Source organism: Felis catus, chromosome C2, assembly GCF_018350175.1.
Source record: "Felis catus isolate Fca126 chromosome C2, F.catus_Fca126_mat1.0, whole genome shotgun sequence".
In the NCBI taxonomy this organism is placed as follows: domain Eukaryota; kingdom Metazoa; phylum Chordata; class Mammalia; order Carnivora; family Felidae; genus Felis; species Felis catus.
Genome location: NC_058376.1, coordinates 155980153 through 155999269, shown reverse-complemented (window position 1 = coordinate 155999269; position 19117 = coordinate 155980153). Strand labels below are relative to the sequence as shown.

The following is a 19117-nucleotide window of genomic DNA, read 5'->3' as shown; positions in this document are numbered from 1 at the left end:
TGCTGTCAGATCAGAGCCTGAATTCAGGGCTTGATCTCCTCCCACACTGTGAAATCATTACCTGGGTGGAAACCAAGAGTTAGGTGCTTAACCGACTGAGCCACCCAGGTTCCCCTCCAAAGTGATTTTTATGTAGACCAGAATAGTATTTAGTGAGGATTTTCCATTAGTAGTATTAAGAAAGCAAGGGATGTGGTGTAACAAACACTGTGATAACAGTCTTGTTAAATAGATTGTTTGGTCCCAGCTCTTAAGGAGCTTGGAGCTTTCAGAGGCAATTGGTGCACAATTTCAAGACTAACAGACGAGGGGGGGCCTGGGTGGCTCAGTCAGTTAAGCATCCAACTGTTGATTTCAGTTCAGGTCATGGTCTCATGATTTCTGAGTTGAAGCCCCGCATTGGGCTCCTCACAGGCAGTGCAGATGCTTGGGATTCTCTCTCTCTCCCTCTCTCTCTGCCCCTCCCCTGTTTATACTCTCTCTCTTTTTCAAAAAAACTTAAAAAAGACTAACATACAAGAGGGAGTAGTGGATAGTGGTTGTGATAGAGTTCTGCTGTGAACTTTTAAAACTTCATTCATTTGTTCAATCCTTATTTTTTTAGGCATAAATGTGAGAACTATTCCTAGGTACTAAGGTCGTTGCAGAGATTGTGTCTTTGAAACTAACTGTGTTTCATCAATCATCTCTATATTATTCTCTTCTAGCCCTTTCGTTCAACAACTATATTTTTTTCACTTCTTGCCCCTCTAGTGTGCTAGGATAGGCTAATAGATATATACTACAGTCTATTAAATTTTATGATGGAGGTGTATATAAAAGTTCCTTGGGTATATATGCTGTAAAAATCAAACAGTTGTGAGATGTTCATTCAATCAAGCCAGCAGAATATCTTTATTTTTAAAAAAGTTTTATTATTATTTTTAAGTAGGCTCCACACTCAACATGGGGCTTGAACTCATGACCCCGAGATCAAGAGTCACATGCTCTACCAACTGAGCCAGCCAGGTGTCCCTGGAATATCTTACTTTGTTTGTTTTTAAAGTTTATCTATTTTGGTAGAGACAGCGCAAGTGGGGGAGGGGGCAGAGATCAAGGGAGAGAGAGAATCCCAAGCAGGCTCCATGCTGCCTGTGCAGAGCCCCATATGGAGCTCGAACTCAGGAACCTCGAGGGGGAGGAGGGAAACTTCAGATCTCAGTGTGTGTGTCTTTTTGTGGCAGTCGGTTTTTTTCTTTTAAAGAGAGAAAGCTTCCGGTCTCCTTCCATGAAAAAGCCTGGTCGTCAGCTTTCTGAAATTTGATCAAGGGGAAACGGAGGTTGGGGATTTCAGCAATCATACACGCAGTCTTTTATGTCATCTGGTTTAGGGTGACACCTGTATTAGGGTTGGATTCAGCTGCATGTAGTAGATCTCAAGTTATCAGTGAGTTAAAGTATGATTTTATTCCTGTGTAAAGAGTTGGTAGATAGGCGGTTCTGGTCATCCGAGGCTGGTGTAGTGCTTCTGTGAAGTTCATCAGGCTCCGGCGTCTTCCGGCCGTCTGCTCTGTAAAGCCTAGAGTCTTTGTTCTCAAGGCCCAGATAGGAGTCATTCCCAAGTTTCAGATCGTAGGAAAGACGGGAGAAAGGCAGAGGGCTCAGTTTCCAGAATATTTCCTGGAAGCTGCCCCCTAGCACCTTGCTCATGTTACTGGCTTTTAGCGTGTGTCCACATCACAGAAGAGTAGGAGAGAAAAAGGAAGTTTTATTAAGGGCAGCCATATACCCAGCCGAAATGTGGGGTTCTGTTAGTAAGGAAGAAGGAGAGAGAATGATGCAGGCATTTAGCACTCCCAACCATGGCCTCTCAGTCCCCATCCTCCCCACTTACTTGTGCTCGATCCCCCAGCTTAGCTGTGTTGGATATCCTTAACGTTTTCCTCAGTTGAGGACTTGGGAGCCTAATGGTTTCTTTCAAAGATTTTCAACCATACCTTCTCTTCCCAGACTCATACTGGATTCCTTTTTTGAGTGGTGCCTCCTGTTTCCCAATTTAGATCCTTTCTGGCTTCTCCGGCATGATTTGGCTTCTATTTTGTTAGCTCCTTCTCCTCTAGGCAATTAGAGTTTCAGCTTTCTCTCTCTGCTTCATTCCTTCACTTCTCATATTTTAGAAAATTTCCTGAAACCTCTTGTATGCTATTGGGCCATTTCCCGTTGTCTTTGTCCTTGTGCATTGACATCTTGAAGATTTTTTATTCCTTTTTTTAGTGGAATTTTGGGAGGGAACAGAGAAGGGTGTTGATTCAGATCTCCGGTTAACTGGGAGAGGGTTGTTTATATTTTCATCTCTCCACAGTGGTTTTATTAATTTACATTCCCAGGGCGCCTGGGTGCCTCAGTTGGTTAAATGTCTGACTTCAGCTCAGATCATGATCTCACAGTTCGTGGGTTCAAGCCCCGCATCAGGCTCTGTGCTGACAACTTGGAGCCTGGAGCCTGTTTCAGATTCTGTTTCCCTCTCTCTCTGCCCCTGCCCCACTCATGCTCGCTCGCTCTCTCTCTCTCTCTCTCTCTGTCAAAAATAAATAAACATTTAAAAAAAAAAACTTGACTGTTATTAATTTACATTCCTATCAATACCTATGTGTGAGTTTTTTATTCCTCTGCATTCTTGCTGATACTTGCAGGTTAATTATTTTTATTTCTTTATTTTTTAGGGAGAGAGAGACAGTGAGAGAGAGCACGAGTGGGGGAGAGGGGCAGAGAGAGACAGAGAGAGAGAGAGAGAGAGAGAGAAAATATCTTACGCAGGTTCCATGCTCAGTGCAGAGCCTGATGTAGGGCTTAATCCCACAACCTTAGAATCATGACCTGAGCCAAAATCAAGAGTCAGATGCTCAACTGACTGAACCACTGGGCGCCCTGTTAGTAACTTAAATTATTGCTTTTTGCTAAACAATGGATGAGAGATAGTACCTTGTTTTCCACTGCATTGCCCTGATTTCTCTGAGGTAGAGCATCTTACATTTACTGGTGTCACTTAATTTCTTTTTCTGTGAATGGCCTGTTCTTTTTCTTTGCCCATTTTCTGGGTTGCTTGTTTTTTTCCTTACTGATTTTTAGGAGTTTTTTTTTTTTACATTTTCTGGTTGTTTATCCTTTTTCCATTATGTGTCTGTGTCTTATTTCTTAATTGTGTTTATGATACCTTTTGTCGTACGGAAGTTCTTGCAAAATGTTTTTTCATAATTGATAGTTGCAATTTTTTCTTACTCTTAATGTGCATATATTATGTGTGATTCCCTCCTTGATCAGATTTGCTAAGGGTTTGAAGCTACCATTTTCTTTTTTTAAAACCAAGTCTGTTTTCTTAATATCTTTTTTGTTTTTTGGTTTCTTCACTGCCTTTGTCATTCACTTTTGTTTTCTCTTTCTTTTTGTATCGAATGATTAGTTTCTCATCATTTTTGTTTTTCTCATACATTTATTTTAGGAGTGTATACTTTTTCTCAGTCTACTTTGGCTACATCAGTTGGTTTTGACATTAATATTTTCATTGGCATTTATTTTTAAATAGTTTGTAATTTTAGTTTTGTTTCTAACTTGAGTCATTTATGTACATTTCTGTAAAAATTCTAACTTTGTTATTCTCTTGTGGGTTAGTGTTTAGTTTTGCATTATGGTAGTATTTTCTATTTTTAAAATTTTTTTTTTCTTTTCAACGTTTTTATTTATTTTTTTGGGGGACAGAGAGAGACAAAGCATGAACGGGGGCGGGGCAGAGAGAGAGGGAGACACAGAATCGGAAACAGGCTCCAGGCTCTGAGCCATCAGCCCAGAGCCCGACGCAGGGCTCGAACTCACGGACCGCGAGATCGTGACCTGGCTGAAGTCGGACGCTTAACCGACTGCGCCACCCAGGTGCCCCATTATTTTCATTTGTAGTAAATAAAGTTGATGGAACTAGTCTCATAATTTCTGAATTTTTTTCAAGCACTAATGTTTTTATAGATCAGGAAAAGAAAATGTTGCTGTTCCACTTTACTTCACAACTGTTGCTAACATTCTGATTGTTGGTTTGGGAGTGAGGATATTAAGATAATTTTAGCACTAATGACACTCCTACAGATTTGTTATTCAAATAGTGTGGAGGAAGTAAAGATATGTAATAGTTGGCCCTTGGTCTCAAGGAATATCTGTACTTGGCAGACCTTGATTTGGCTCAGTAATTTTATTCTGCATAGATGAATAAACATAATTTAAAGGAAGATTTAAAATCCGATTTGTTTTTCTGTATTCTGACTTCTAATGTTTACTAAATAAGAGAGCTTGTCAGGACAGTCTTCATTCTGCGTAACGTTAAGGAGAATCTTTTGCACACAGGAGGTTTAAGCCCACACAGTTGACTCTGTGGCAGAATTAAGCTAAGATCCAGACCTCTTGACTCCCTGACTAGTTTTTACTATACTCTGCTGCAAAATGCTTCATTAATGAGTCTTCATGTGATAAATTGGGTGAAGAAAGAAGTGTGAAATAAGGTTCTGGAAGGATCTATGAACTCTGACCAATATGCTGTCCAACTCTTTGCATTCTCTTGTTTTTCTTTCTGATTGGCAGTTGGGGGTTGCACAGCCCTAAGTACTGACTGGAGCTGTATAGGTCATGAGAATTTGCACTGCACTGTTACTTTGGCTAGTGTGGACTGGTTCTCAATCTCCATGTGTTCCCCCTAAACTTTTTTCTTTAATTATTTTTTTAGTGTTTACTTTTTGAGAGAGAGAGACACAGAGGTGAGTGGAGGAGGGACTGAGAGAGAGGGCGACACAATCTGAAGCAGGCTTCAGGGTCTGAGCTGTCGGCACAGGGCCCGACGTGGGGCTTGAACTCACCAAGTGTGAGATCATGCCCTGAGCAGAGGTCGGACGCTTAACTGACTGAGCCACCCAGGTGCCCTGTCCCACCCCTGAACTTTAAAACTACAGTTTCCAATCGAGTCTGTCTTTGGTATGTTCAAAGAAATGACTTCATTTCCTAGGTTTTTTTTCCCCCATGAGATTTGAGAAATTGAGCTATTGGATATTTGCTGTAGGTGACTGGGTTTTATAAAATACTGAAGAACATATAAAGGCAGTTCTGAATAGTTGCAAAATAATGATCTGCAGCTACCGTTTGTATCACATGTACTATGTATCAACACTATTCTAAGAATCTAGTATGGTATCTTTTTCCTCATGCTTAAATGAGATATTACCTGACATCAGGAAGGGTTTGGAGAGGTTATTCATAACTTGCACACAGTCACACAGGTGTGAGTTGGTGGACTTGGGTTTCAAACCCAGGATTGTCGGACTTGCAAGTTTGAGATATGCCCACTGTGACATTATACCTTTTTTTTTTATTTTTTATTATTTTTTTTAACGTTTATTTATTTTTGAGACAGAGAGAGACAGAGCATGAACAGGGGAGGGGCAGAGAGAGAGGGAGACACAGAATCTGAAACAGGCTCCAGGCTCTGAGCAGTCAGCACAGAGCCTGACGCGGGACTCGAACTCACGGACCGCGAGATCATGACCTGGGCCGAAGTCAGAAGTCAGACGCTTAACTGACCGAGCCACCCAGGCGCCCCGACATTATACCTCTTAAATATGTTTGAAATTTTATAGTTGATTAAAACATTACTTCTTTCTTTCTTTCTTTCTTTCTTTCTTTCTTTCTTTCTTTCTTTCTTTCTCTTTCTTTTTCTTTCTTTCTTTCTTTCTTTCTTTCTTTCTTTCTTTCTTTCTTTCTTTCTTTCTTTCTTTCTTTCTTTCTTTTAAATGTTTATTTATTTTTGAGAGAGAGAGAGACAGGAAGTGAGTAGGGGAGGGGCAGAGAGCGAGGGAGACACAGAATCTGCAGCAGGCTCCAGGCTCTGAGTGGTCAGCCCAGAACTTGTCCCAGGGCTCGAACTCACAAACCGTGAGATCATGACCTGAGCCGAAGTCGGATGCGTACCCGACTGAGCCACCCAGGCACCCCAAAACATTACTTATTTCTAAAATATTAAAAGTACATACGGATTCTTCGCAGCATTATTTCCCATAATGCTCTTTCTGTCTGTCTGTCTGTCTGTCTGTCTTTCACCAACTTTGTAGCATACTGGCTTTCCTTCTTCCTACTTGTGGAAAACTTGCAGCAGAGATCTACTTGTTAGAGGTATATCCTAAGCTAGAATCTGCTGATACAGTAAAGCATATTTAAGTGATAGGTGGGTAGATTTTCTTGTTTCTGCCCTTGTTCCCTCTGTAGAGAATTTTGAGACCTAAGATTTAGGCTGAATTACAAGGGATAGTGTGATGGAATTATGTAGAAGGAGTAGTTCGTTGTATTTCGTGTTGTAGGAATAAGTAGCATTTTGCCTGTGGTAACTACAGTTAGCGATGGCTGCTTTCTTTGAAAAGCATTAGTTGAGCGGCGCCTGGGTGGCTCAGTCTGTTAAGTGTTCGACTTTGTCTCAGGTCATGGTCTCATGGTTCATGGGCTCAAGCCCCACGTCGGGACGTGTGCTGACAGTTCAGAGCCTGCTTTGGATTCTGCGTCTCCCCTTCTCTCTCTCTGACCCTTTCCTGCTTGCACTCTCTCTGTCTCTCAAAAATAAATAAATGTTAAAAACAATTAAGAAAAAAAAAAGCATTAGTTGGTTTCTGTTGGGGTTGAGTCCAGAGGAGTCAGATATTATTTCCAATGACTGTCCTCCTGTAGGACTTACTTTAATCACCTGTCCTGAGACAGCTGTTTTACTTTGAGGATTCCATCGCATAGCTTCTAGTCTTTCAATATATGATATAAATGTACTTTTTCCCTACAAGGCTTAAGTTTTGAGAGTTGAGCCCAAAAGCTTTGAATGGAGATAGCTATAAACAATTCAGGACATTCTGTTTAGCCCCCCCCCCCCCCCACTGATCCATTTGCAGAGGAAGTAGCTTTGTCTCCTATTACTTCCTTTCTTGCTTACTGCAGAGGAGTCAGCAAACCAAGGCCTGGTCAGCTGCCTATTTTTGTATTGTTCATAGCCACCACTCTGAGTGGGGCGGGGCTGTGAGCCTCGGAGACCTAGCTGGCGTGCTCCCCTCTATCCCATCGTCCCCGTTCTTCCCAGCGCTGGAGTGCTCCCCGCTATCCCATCTTTCCTTTTATTCTCAGCACTGGAGTGCTCCCCTCTCTTCCATCGTCCCCTTTCTTCCCAGTGCCTGCCTCCCTGGCCATTCATTGGCTGCACCTCACTGCCGCCCAGGGTTAGCTCTGGGGCCACCTACACTTGGCAGTGAATGTACAGTCTCAGGCTGGGAGTTGGTGACTCAGCACATTGCTTGTCTCCAGCAGCTGAGCCAGCTGCCCAAGTTGAGATGGCTGGGCTTTCTGGGAGAAGAGGAGGGCGTGCTGGAACTTGGGTGTCACTGAGGCAGAGAGTGAAGGTGACTGTGTTGTGGCTGCCCACCCCCTCCCCTGGGGCCCTCTCAACCAGACCGGATACTCTTCCTTGGAGAATGAATCTAGCTAATGACAGTTGGGCGGCTGTGTACCTAGAGTGCCCTCCATCTGAGATGGCCCAGGTCAGGGAAGAAGCTTACAGGGCTGGCAGGAGTTTTCCTTCTTGTTGTGTCAAGACCTGCGTATTATCTTGACTTTGCCTTTTGCTTGGCGAAGCCGACAATAGCCCTTCTCAGAAACAGTTGCTCTGTCAGCCTTGTTGCTGGGCCTTGCGTGCTGTTGCCTTCTTTTGTCTCCAGCCCTTGGGACCTGGCTGGTGTCTCCTTGAGGGCTGCTCTTTGGTAGTTCCTGTTGATTCACAAAACAGAGAATCTTGGGTTTTACTTTCCAGAGATAAAAAAGGTTACTTTTAAAACATTTGCAGCTTAGTGACGTATTTGGGGCTAGCAATTAAATAGCAAACAGACGCATTCTCTGCTCTCATGGAGCTTAGAATCCTTTGAGGAAAAAGATACCATAATTCCGTAAGTAGGTATATTACAAACTGGTAAGTTCTATGGAGGAAGAATTCAGAGGCCCAAGAGATTATAAAGGGAGAGTTTAAACTCCTGGTTTAAAACAGGAGTGAGGTTGACCGTCCTTCTCAGTTCTGCCACCACTGTGGAACAGCCGAGTTACGCTCCCCCATCTCCTGCCTGGATTACTGTAATAGCTTCCTGACCGACCTCTCTCCTTTGCTCTTGCACAACTGCAAGTCCGTCTTCCCCGTGGCGGCGTGGACGGTGACTGTGAAAACAGATGAGCTCGTGTTACTCTTCTGTCCGGACTCTGATGGTTTCCCGTCTTCCTCCGAACAGTAGAAACCAGAAGTCTTACGGTTCTGCTCCGAACATCGTTACTTCTTTGATTTCATTTTCTACCATCTTCTCCGGTGCTGGCCCTGTGACCATACTGGCCTCCTTGCCGTGGCTGGGTGTCTTCGGGCATGCTCTTGTCCCAGTTTTTGGCACTTGATTGTCCCACGACTGCTGATCTTTTATCTCACTTACCTGCTGGCCTCATCACATCACCTCCTTCGTACCTTCTCTATTATCTGTGGTTTTCAAAACTGTTTTATTTCTTCTGTGTAGTCAAGTTATCACATGTTGTGATTGAAGACCACAGTCTTCTCACCCTGTACAACACCTTATCCTTTTTACTTTTTTCTCCATAGCACTTATTACGGTCCCCTGTACTGTATTTTTACTTATCTATTTTGTCTCCCCCTCTACAAGTAAAGCTCTACAAGGGCTCAAAATTTTAAATGTTTGTTTACTGCTGGATTTCTATGTCCTAGAACTGTGTTTGGTACATAGTAAACTCTTAGTGTATATTTTTTGAATGAATGGGTGAACGAACAAATGAGGGAAGGCTCTTTTGATGGTATATCAGCCTAGATAAGAAAAGCAGGAAATCGTGATAGGAAAAGTGTCGGGGGGGGGGGGGGGGGGGACAAAAACTGGTGGAGGCCCTGAGCCAGGAGAGAGCATAGACTAATGAATAGGACGTGTAGTGAATATTCTCAGATGAGGCTGGAGAGGTTGAATGATGGCTGGATAATGCCAGGCCTTGTCAGAAATTTTGGATGAAATTTTAAGTATGATAGGAATGAGTTAAAGCGTTTCAACATTTAATAATTCAGACTTCATTTTTTTTTTTCAGACTACGAGAATGTTTTAGGTACAAGAATATTCTACATGACCACGGTACAGCTTTCAAAATTGGGAAGTTAGCATTGATTGAATATTACCGTGTAACCCATAAAATGCATTCAAATTTTGCTAAGTGTCCCAATGATATTTTTACAGGCTCAGGATCTCATCCAGGATCCTTTGGCATTTAATTGGTTCTTTAGTCTGCTTACGTCTGGAACAGTTCCTCAGTTTCTCCTTGTTTTTCACAACCTTGACATCTTTAAAGAGTATAAGCTGCTTACTTGGTAGAATGTCCCTCGGTAAGGGTTCGTCTTATTTTTTCTTAGGATTTATGCATTTTTGGGCAGCAGTACCACCGAAGTGCAGCTGGGTTTTGTTTTTGGTTTTGTGCATGTCAGGAAGAACTTGATGTTGTTTGGTGCCCTGTGTTTAACTTTCATGATTTGATCAAGATGATGTCTGCTGGGTTTCTTGACCTTACAGTTGATGAGTATGTTGAACAAATTAGTAAGTACTTTGTGGGGAGATACTTTGAATCTTTGTAATACCCTGTTTCCATCAGACTTTTCTTGTGTTAGCATCCATTGATATATCTTAACTGAAACAGATACTCTGAAAGGTGCCGTGGTGATTTTTCCAACTCTGTTATAGCTTCTAGTGTTACGAGCTGCCGTTGTGCAGTAGGGTAGTGCTTTCCCTGTTCATCTATTTATTTTATTTGCTTCAAATTGGTGTTCTTATTTTTCTCAATGGGTTATGATTTGTTTATTTCGTTTAATTTTTTCTGGACTTGGCTAGCAGGAGCCCCTTAAAGCTAGTTCTTACGTCTTTTTGACACGGCCTCATTTTTTGAGTACTTCCTTGACTATCTGACATAGCAAGATGTTTTAGGTTTGATTCTTGAATTTTCTCCATCTCCGCCATGGAATCTGTCATTTCTTGAAGGAGTGTTGGCTCCTAAAGCAGAGAATTATTCATCTGGGCTCTAGATGTGCTTATGCCACCAAGGTGTTATTGCTTCTAGGCCCTCAGAGCATATATGTTTAGGAAATACACTCACACACACGTTTATACCTGTTTTTGTATTTCTCCACTGTATATACATGTGTGTGTACGTGTGTGTATTTTTGTTGTTGTTTATTTTTGAGAAAGAGAGAGACAGAGAGGGAAAGTGTGTGGGAGCCAGCAGGGTAGGGGTAGAGAGGCAGAGACAGAGGGAGACACAGGACCCGAAGCAGACTCTGCACTGACAGTGGGGCACTGATAGCGGGGCTCGAACCCATGAACCGTGAGATCATGACCTGAGCCGAAGTCAGACATCCAGCCAACTGAGCCACTCAGGCACCCCTGGATTTCTCCACCATATTAGAAAATCACACTGATACCTCCAATTCCAAGCAAAAACTACAGAATTTATTCTAGCCATTTCTCTTTCTGTAACTCTTTTCTCTGACAGTTAGAAATTAGTGTCCATTATCTTCATTGTGTTTACTTAATTGCTCAGATCTTGTTGTTTGTAACCAAACCTGTGGCCATGTCAGTCAAAAACTTGGTCTCACACATGTTGCCCCTCCCCCTGGAAGATTGGCCTCAGAAGCAGTCATTGGAATGATAGCCCTGAAGAAGGTGGGGAAGGGAGGGGAGGTAATAAGAGAAGGAGGAAGGGTTAGAGAGGCCAGTTAGAAGGCTTTGCCTTGGATATCCCCAATCTCTCATGTTAGCTCAAAGGTCAGCCTGATGAGGGAGAAGATTGCTTCTTGTTTGATAATTGTTCTGGCTGCTGGGTGGAGAGTAGACTGAGAAGAATGACAAATGACTCAAGGAGACTTTGTGATTAGTCTACTTTAAAGGGAGGGTAGAAGTTTTTTTTTTTTTTTTTTTTTAATCTAATTCCAGTTTAGTTAACATTCAGTGTTATATTAGTTTCAAGTGTACAATATAGTGATTCAGCATTTTTGTACATTACTCAGTGCTTATCAAGATAAATGTTCTCTCAATGGGGAAAAACTGAGAACTTTTCCCCTAAGGTCAGGAACACAGCAAGGATGGCGACTCTCACCACTTTTATTCAACATAGTACTGGAAGTCCTAGCCACAGCAGTCAGACAACAAAAAGATGTAGAAGCATCCAAATTGGTAAGGAAGAAGTAAAACTTTTAACTATTTGCGGGTGACATGATGCCATATATAGAAAACCTGAAGGACTCCATCAAACAACTGCTAGAACGGATCAATGAGTCCAATAAAGTTGCAGAATACAAAATCAGCATACAGAAATCTGTTGCACTCCTATACACCAGTAATGAAGCAGCAGAAAGAGAAATTAAGAAAGCAATCCCATTTACAATTGGACCAAAAATAATAAGATACCTAGGAGTAAACCTAACCAAAGAGTTGAAAGACCTGTACTCTGAAAAGTATAAAACACTGATGAAAGAAATTAAAGATGACACAAATGGAGACATTCCATGTTCATGGATTAGAAGAGTAAATATTGTTAAAGTATCTATACTACCCAAAGCAGTCTACACATTTAATGCAATTCTTATCAAAATACCAGCAGCATTTTTTATAGAACTGGAACAAATAATCCTAAAATTTGTATGGAACCAGAAAAGACCCTAAAAAGCCAAAGCAATCTTGAAAAAGAAAAGCAAAGCTAGAAGTATTACAATTCAAGTTATATTACAAAACTGTAGTGATCAAAACAGTATGGTACTGGCATAAAAATAGACACATAGATGAATAGAACAGAATAGAAAACCCAGAAATGAACATGCAGTTACATATGACCAATTAATCTTTGGCAAAACAGAAAAGAATAACGGGAAAAAGTCTCTTCAACAAATGGTGTTGGGAAAACTGGACCACTTTCTTATACACGAAAATAAACTCAAAATGGATTAAGGACCTAAATGTGGACCTGAAACTATAAAAATCCTAGGAGAGAACACAAGATGTAACTTCTCTGACATTGGCCATGGCAGCTTTTGTCTAGATAGGTCTCCTGAGCCAAGGGAAACAAAAGCAAGGATAAACTATTGGGACTACCTTAAATAAAAAGATTCCACACGGTGAAGGAGACAACAAAACTAAAAGGCGACTTATGGAATGGGAGAAGATACTTGGAAATGACCTATCTGATAAAGGGTTAGTATCCAAATGTATAAAGAACTTCTGAATCTCAACACCCCAAAACAAATAACCCAATTAAAAGATGGGCAGAAGACACGAACATTCTTCCAAACAAGACATGATGATCAACAGATACATGAAAGATGGTCAACATCACTCATCATCAAGGAAATGCAAATCAAAACCACAATGGGATATCACCTCACACCTGCCAGAATGGCTAAAATAAAAAACAAGAAATGGCAGGTATTGGCAAGGATGTAGAGAAAAAGGAAACCTTTGTGCACTGTTGGTGGGAATGCGAACGGGTGCAGCCACTGTGGAACACAATATGGAGGTTCCTCAAAAAATTAAAGATAGACCTACCATATGATTCTGTAATTCCACTACTGGGTATTTACCCAAGTAAAACACTAATTTGAAAAGGTCTATGCGTTTTCTGTTTGTTTAAACATAATTGACAGTGGCCAAACTACAGAAGCAGTCCAAGTGTCCATCAATAGGTGAATGGATAAAGACGTGGTGTGTGTGTGTGTGTGTATTGCCCAGCCATACAGAAGAATGAAATCTTGCCATTTACAGTGACATGGATGGAGCTAGAGTGTACAATGGTAAACGAAAGAAGTCCAAGAAAGACAGATACCATGTAATTTCACTCATGTGCGGAATTTAAGAAACAAAACAAATGAGCAAGGGAAAAAAGAGAAGCCAAGAAACAGACTCTTAATTGTAGAGAATAAACTGATGGTTACGGGGCGGGGGTGAGGGGGGATGTGGGGGTCATGAAACAGGTGATGGGGATTAAGGAGTGCACTTGTGATGAGCACTGGCTGATGTATAGAATTAGTGAATCACTATATTGTACGCCTCAAACTAATACAACGCTGTATGTTAACTGGAATTAAAATAAGAATAAAAAAAATTAAATGTACTCTTTTTTAATCCCCTTCACCTACTTCACCCATTTTCTCACCCACTTTGCCTCTGGTAACCATCAGTTTGTTCTCTATAGTTAAGAGTGTGCCTTTTGATTTGTCTCTTTTTTTCTTTTTCATTTATTATTATTATTATTTCATGTTTATTTTTGACAGAGTGAGCAGGGGAGGAGCAGAGATAGAGGGGGACAGGGGATCTGAGGCAGGCTCTGCACTGACAGCAGAGAGCCCGTTGTGGGGCTCAAACTCACAAACTGTGAGATCATGACCTGAGCCAAAGTCGGACACTTAACTTAACGAGCCACCCAGGCGTCCCTCGTTTATTTTGTTTCTTAAATTCTGTTATTCTGTTTTGTAAATTTCTTAAATTACTGCCCATGCTCTCTTCTAGGATTTTTATGGTTTCAGGTCTCACATTTATTTAGGTCCTTAATCCATTTTGAGTTTATTTTTGTGTGTGGTATAAGAAAGTGGTCCAGTTTCATTCTTTTGCATGTTGCTGTCCAGTTTTCCCAACACCATTTGTTGAAGAGATTGCGTTTTTCCCATTGCATATTCTTGCCTCCCTTGTTGAAATAAATTGACCATATAATCGTGAGTGTATTTCTGGGCAGGGTGGAAGCTTTGATGAAGGGTGTGACAGTGGAGATGGGCAGAAGTGGAGATGTCCAAGGCATAGGTGAAAGTTCGTAAACCTGTTTTTAAATAGCAGTTTATCAGAGATGTTAATTTGCTCAATGGATATAAACAGTTGCCTTAATAAGAAGTAGTATTTTAAGAAATATTTTGGTTCTGGGCAGATGTTAGTTTCCTTTTAGCCAATACACTTGGTACGTATTTTTCTTTAGTGGTGAGTATGAGTTTTTTGTTCACAAGTTTTTTTATTGCATGCATTTCACATTCTCATTTACACATTAAAAGATTGTGTTTATTAACTTTAAAATGGCTGATTGAATTTGATTTGTGGGCTGCTCAAAGTAAGCGTGAATAATTTTTGTGTACTCATAAACTAGTTGTGTATATGTAAATGTATATGATGTTTAGCTTTGGTAATTATAAATTTTCCTTTTTTTCTTCTTTTTTTTTTAGATATTATGATCAAATTTGTTCCATTGAACCCAAATTCCCATTCTCTGAAAATCAGGTAAGTTAATTAATTTTAATTTGTTTTAAAGTTATATGATAATAATGGCAAACACCCATTTCTTCCGACACATGGTATCATTTAAAAAAAAATTTTTTTTTAACATTTATTCATTTTTGAAAGACAGAGACAGAGCGCAAATGGGGGAGGGCTAGAGAGAGAGGGAGACACAGAATCCGAAGCAGTCTCCAGGCGGTCAGCACAGAGCCTGAAGCGGGGCTCGAACTCACGGACCACGAGATCATGACCTGAGCCGAAGCCGGCTGCTTAACTGACTAAGCCACCCAGGCGCCCCATGGTATCACTTTTTAAAATAATTGGTGCTTCTTCACTATTTTATCTTTCTGTAAGACCTTTTGATACAAATTAGAAGCTTGTAAGCCCATCTGATGAGAATCTATATCTTTTGGAAGAGTCTCTTGGAATTCTGTTCCTGTTCATGTCATTCCTTAGTAACTTTTGGGTTTATGTGGAGCATTGGACTGCATTTTTTCCCCCTGTATTTTATATCAATATGATCTGTTGACTGATTAACATAGTCTGTGATGTCCTTCCCTTTGTGTTACACAGAATAAAAAAGGAAACTGAAGTATTATTAGTCTCAGTGTCTATGTTTTAAAAATTGACACAAATTATATTTGCATATAAAGTTGCAAGTGCTGTTCTGATTAGATGTTATACTACAAGAATGTTTGCTTTCTTTTAAAGGCTAGATACTAAAAATGCTGATGATTTCTCACAGTTTTGTTTGAGAGACTTGTTAAAAGTTTTCAATTTGTGTGACATTTTAAGTTTCAAAATACGTAGTTTATGGAAAGTGCTTTAAACATTCTTGTAGTAAAGTTTTTACAGGTGATGTAATATGTTGAAATTTGCTTTAAGATACTCAGGGAGGAAAAAGTATGTGTGTAGGGTTGAGAGGGGACATGGAAAGTGGGAGTAGGTGAATCCAGACATTCAAAAGGCTAAAACTGTGATGGCTGTATGGCGTTCATTCTGTTATTCTCTCTAGTTTTGTGTATATTGAAAATTTCTCTAATCCAGAGTTAACAAAATTTTTGCATGGGATTGCAATACATAATTTAAAAGAGGTAAGTTGTTTTTAACCTTTATATGTGGAATATATTAGAATCAGAGTGAAATAGTTTTTTTTTTATTAAGTAAACTTTTAATTTATGTATAGCATACGTACAAAAGTGAATATCATGTGTATAGCTTGAATCTTTATAAAGCGAATACACATGTGTAAGTACAACCCAAATCAAGAAATAACATATTATCTCATTCCCCCAAAGGTAACCCTTCTCCTTTTGTCATCAGGGAGTAATTTTTAATTTTATATTCAAGGAAACCTTTGCTTCTCTTGGCTTATTTGACAATCATTTATTAAGTGCCTGTTCTGTTCACGCCATTGTGTGTTGTAAAGATGAGTAAGATAGTGTTTTCTGGAGAGGACAATATGTGCACCATTACTGAGGCAGAATGACCATTGGAAATATCATAGTGCTAGTATTTTACTTTTAAAAAAGAAAACTCTGTGGTCCAGGAAAAGGGAAAGGAGTTAGTTGTCTACAGAAGATAATGTTTTGACAAGCTTTAGTCCTTTTCCTCATTGTCGATTTTTCTTCAAAAATTTAATGAGAAGCAAGAAGGTAAGATAATTTTCTCTTTGTTCTTTTTCTATCAAGATCTGCTTGACATTTACGTGGAAGGATGCTTTTGATAAAGGTTCACTTTTTGGAGGATCTGTGAAATTGGGTATGTAATGACTTTTTAAAAAATGGTCAGACACTTGGGCTAAACACGTTGTATTATTTTAGGCTTTAAAAATTGCTCTCCTGACAGCTTTTTGTAAATAATAAAAATGTTTACTTTTTTTTTTTTTTTAAATTTCAACTTTTAATGTAATTTCCAAATACTTGTAGAGAGCCTATGCCTTGCCAGGCACTGTCCTAGTTATAACAACAAATGAGACAGTTGTATTCAGTCTGTTTAGGAAAACAACTCATCATTCCAAAATATAACGGATAGTCTATGAGGATATGCACAAAGTAGTGAGCCCGTAAATGAGGAAGACATGAATTCTGCTTGTTGAAAGCAAGCTGTGTTCAGGTTAAGCTCTGAAGGATGAATTTGGTTTTCCCAGCTAAAAAATAATGTTACAGGTAGACCATTATAACCAAAGGTCGGAAGAATGAAGGCGGGTTGGCAGGTTAACCACTGTGTGCATTAATTTTCTTGTTTTTGAAATGGGGAATAAATAGTACTGTGAAATACTGTTTATCTCATTTGGGCTCTTGTGTGGATTAAATGGGTGGATACATGCAGAGTCCTTAGGAGAGTGTGCAGTAAATATTAGCTGCAGTAAGTAATAGGAATGTATTTTATTGTAAATAAGTACACGTAACACATTATTTGTGGTACGTATGCATTATAGAGAATACATAATATAACACATAGTATATGGTACAAATTATGTATGATGCATATTAATAAAATTATTGTAAGGCTTGAAACCATAGGTTGAATGGAGGATTATGGAGGGTGAAGACATCGGAAAGCAGATTGTGAAGAGGTGCAAATATACTATGCATGTGTACTCTTCTCTCTTACGTGTTAATAGCTGGAATTTATTGAGTACTTACTCCACCTAGGCACTGTGGAAAGGGCTTCACATATATTATCTTCCTGAATTTCCCAAAAACCCAATGAAGAAAGGCACCATTATTACCAGTTGAACACACTTGTTTAGAAAGATGAAGCGACTTTGTAAGTCATAAGGGAAGGATTTGGTGAAGTGGGCTGTGATTCCAGAAAGCCTGACTCCAGGTACTAGAGACAGACAGACCAGTGAGGAGATTGGTGACAGATGAGATGAGAGAGGGTGGTATGTGTGGGTCAGAGGAGAAGGAGGGGATTTGAGCGACGTTTCGGAGTTGAAACTGACTGGATCTGCCGAATGTCTCTCAGAAGGAAGAGGAGTAGTTGAGGGTTGACTCTGAGATTTATAACTCAGTTTGACTTGTTGGGTATTCCTCCCAAAAGGCAAGTTGAGTTTGACTTTTGTATGCTGTGTCTGGGTAGAATTTTTTTTTTTTTTTTTTTTTGGCATTTGGAAACAGATTTAAAAGTCAAGAGTGGTAGAGATGTAGATTTGGGAACAGTTATCATTAAATGATAATAATAAATCTATCTCCTCTGGTAGTCCATAGATTGGGAAAAGTGTGAAAGCCAGAGCTAGGTGATAATAACGTTCAAAGGAAACAGGAGCAGGTTCCTGGGAATGAGGATGAGAAAAAGCTTTCAGATCTCAGAGGAACCAGAGAAGAATAGAGTCACGGCATTGAGTGCCAGAAGGGTTTCCGAGGTCACATAGTCCAGTGGTTCCTGAACCTGGCCGCGTGTTAGAATTACCTGAGGAAAATGTGAAAGGTACACCTGTAAAGATACAGAATGCCAGATGTGATAGGAAGAATTTCCGGGGTGGACCACTGGAATTAGTATCCTTGAAAATACCTCCAGGGGATTTTAGTATCTATCCAGGTTGGAACATCACTGACAGAATCGTTGTGGCAGAGGTAAGTCACATAAAGTTGGAGAAGTCAGTGATTTGGTAATGAAAGAAGTTTCACTAGGGGCATGCCCCTGCATCAGGTTGAGGGGTGGACCAGAGGTGAGGAGATGGGAACCGCAAATGCGGATTGCTCATCTTAAAAGATTTTCAGTAAGGGTTTAAGGACAAGGCATTATGCTGAGAGGGAGACCAGGTCAAGAAAAGGATTTTTCTTTTTCTTTGGCATTTGCAGTGCCACGTTGGTAGGCTGAGAACCAGGAGCAGGTGCCAGAACTAGAAGATACTTAAGTGAGATGGGTTCTTCCTGAAAGACGTGGGAAGCAAAGGACTTAACATAAATAGAGCAGGACATAGTTCATCAAGGCACTCCGGTAGCAGGTATTGGGAATTAAATGTCCTTCAGTTGGGAATGCAAGCTGGTGCAGCCACTCTGGAACACAGTACGGAGGTTCCTCAAAAAACTAAACATAGAACTACCCTACAACCCAGCAGTTGCACTACTAGGCACTTATCCAAGGGATACAGGTGTGCCGTTTCGAAGGGACACGTGCACCCCCATGTTTATAGCAGCACTATCAACAGCCAAAGTATGGAAAGAGCCGAAATGTCCATCGATGGATGAACGGATAAAGAAGATGTGGTCTATATACAGTGGATTATTACTCGGCAATCAAAAAGAATGAAATCTTGCCATTTGCAGCTACGTGGATGGAACTGGAGGGTATTATGCTCAGTGAAATTAGAGAAAGACAAAAATCGCATGACTTCACTCATATGAGGACTTTAAGAGGCAAAACAGATGAACATAAGGGAGGGGAAACAAAAATAACATAAAAACAGGGAGGGGGACAAAACAGAAGAGACTCAAATATGGAGAACAAACAGGGTTACTGGAGGGGTGCTGGGAGGGGGGATGGGCTAAATGGGTAAGGGGCAGTAAGGAATCTACTCCTGAAATCATTGTTGCACTGTATGCTAACTAATTTGGATGTAAATTTAAAAAAATAAAAAATAAAATAAAAAAAAATGTCCTTCAGTAATGTCTTGGCTAAATAAAGCATGGGCTACCCACTCATTAGAATATTGTGTAATTTTAGGATACTAAGAACGAGAGTGCAAGTATATTTTTGTTCAAGTGTAAAGCTTTGTCCTGTTTCTCAGTGCATATGAAAGTTATGTT

The 19117-nt window shown here is 40.2% G+C and overlaps 1 protein-coding gene across 7 annotated transcripts in view; it reads left to right on the top strand.

Annotated features, from left to right (window-relative positions):
• The window catches only part of PDCD6IP (programmed cell death 6 interacting protein), a 76113-nt gene that overhangs the window by 2135 nt on the left and 54861 nt on the right, over positions 1-19117 (top strand). For all 7 annotated transcript variants that reach the window (XM_045037911.1, XM_045037912.1, XM_023260787.2 and 4 more), the window contains exons 2-3: positions 14309-14363; positions 16052-16121. In XM_045037911.1, coding sequence (XP_044893846.1) covers positions 14309-14363; positions 16052-16121 — 125 coding nt within the window. The remainder of the gene's footprint in view (positions 1-14308; positions 14364-16051; positions 16122-19117) is intronic.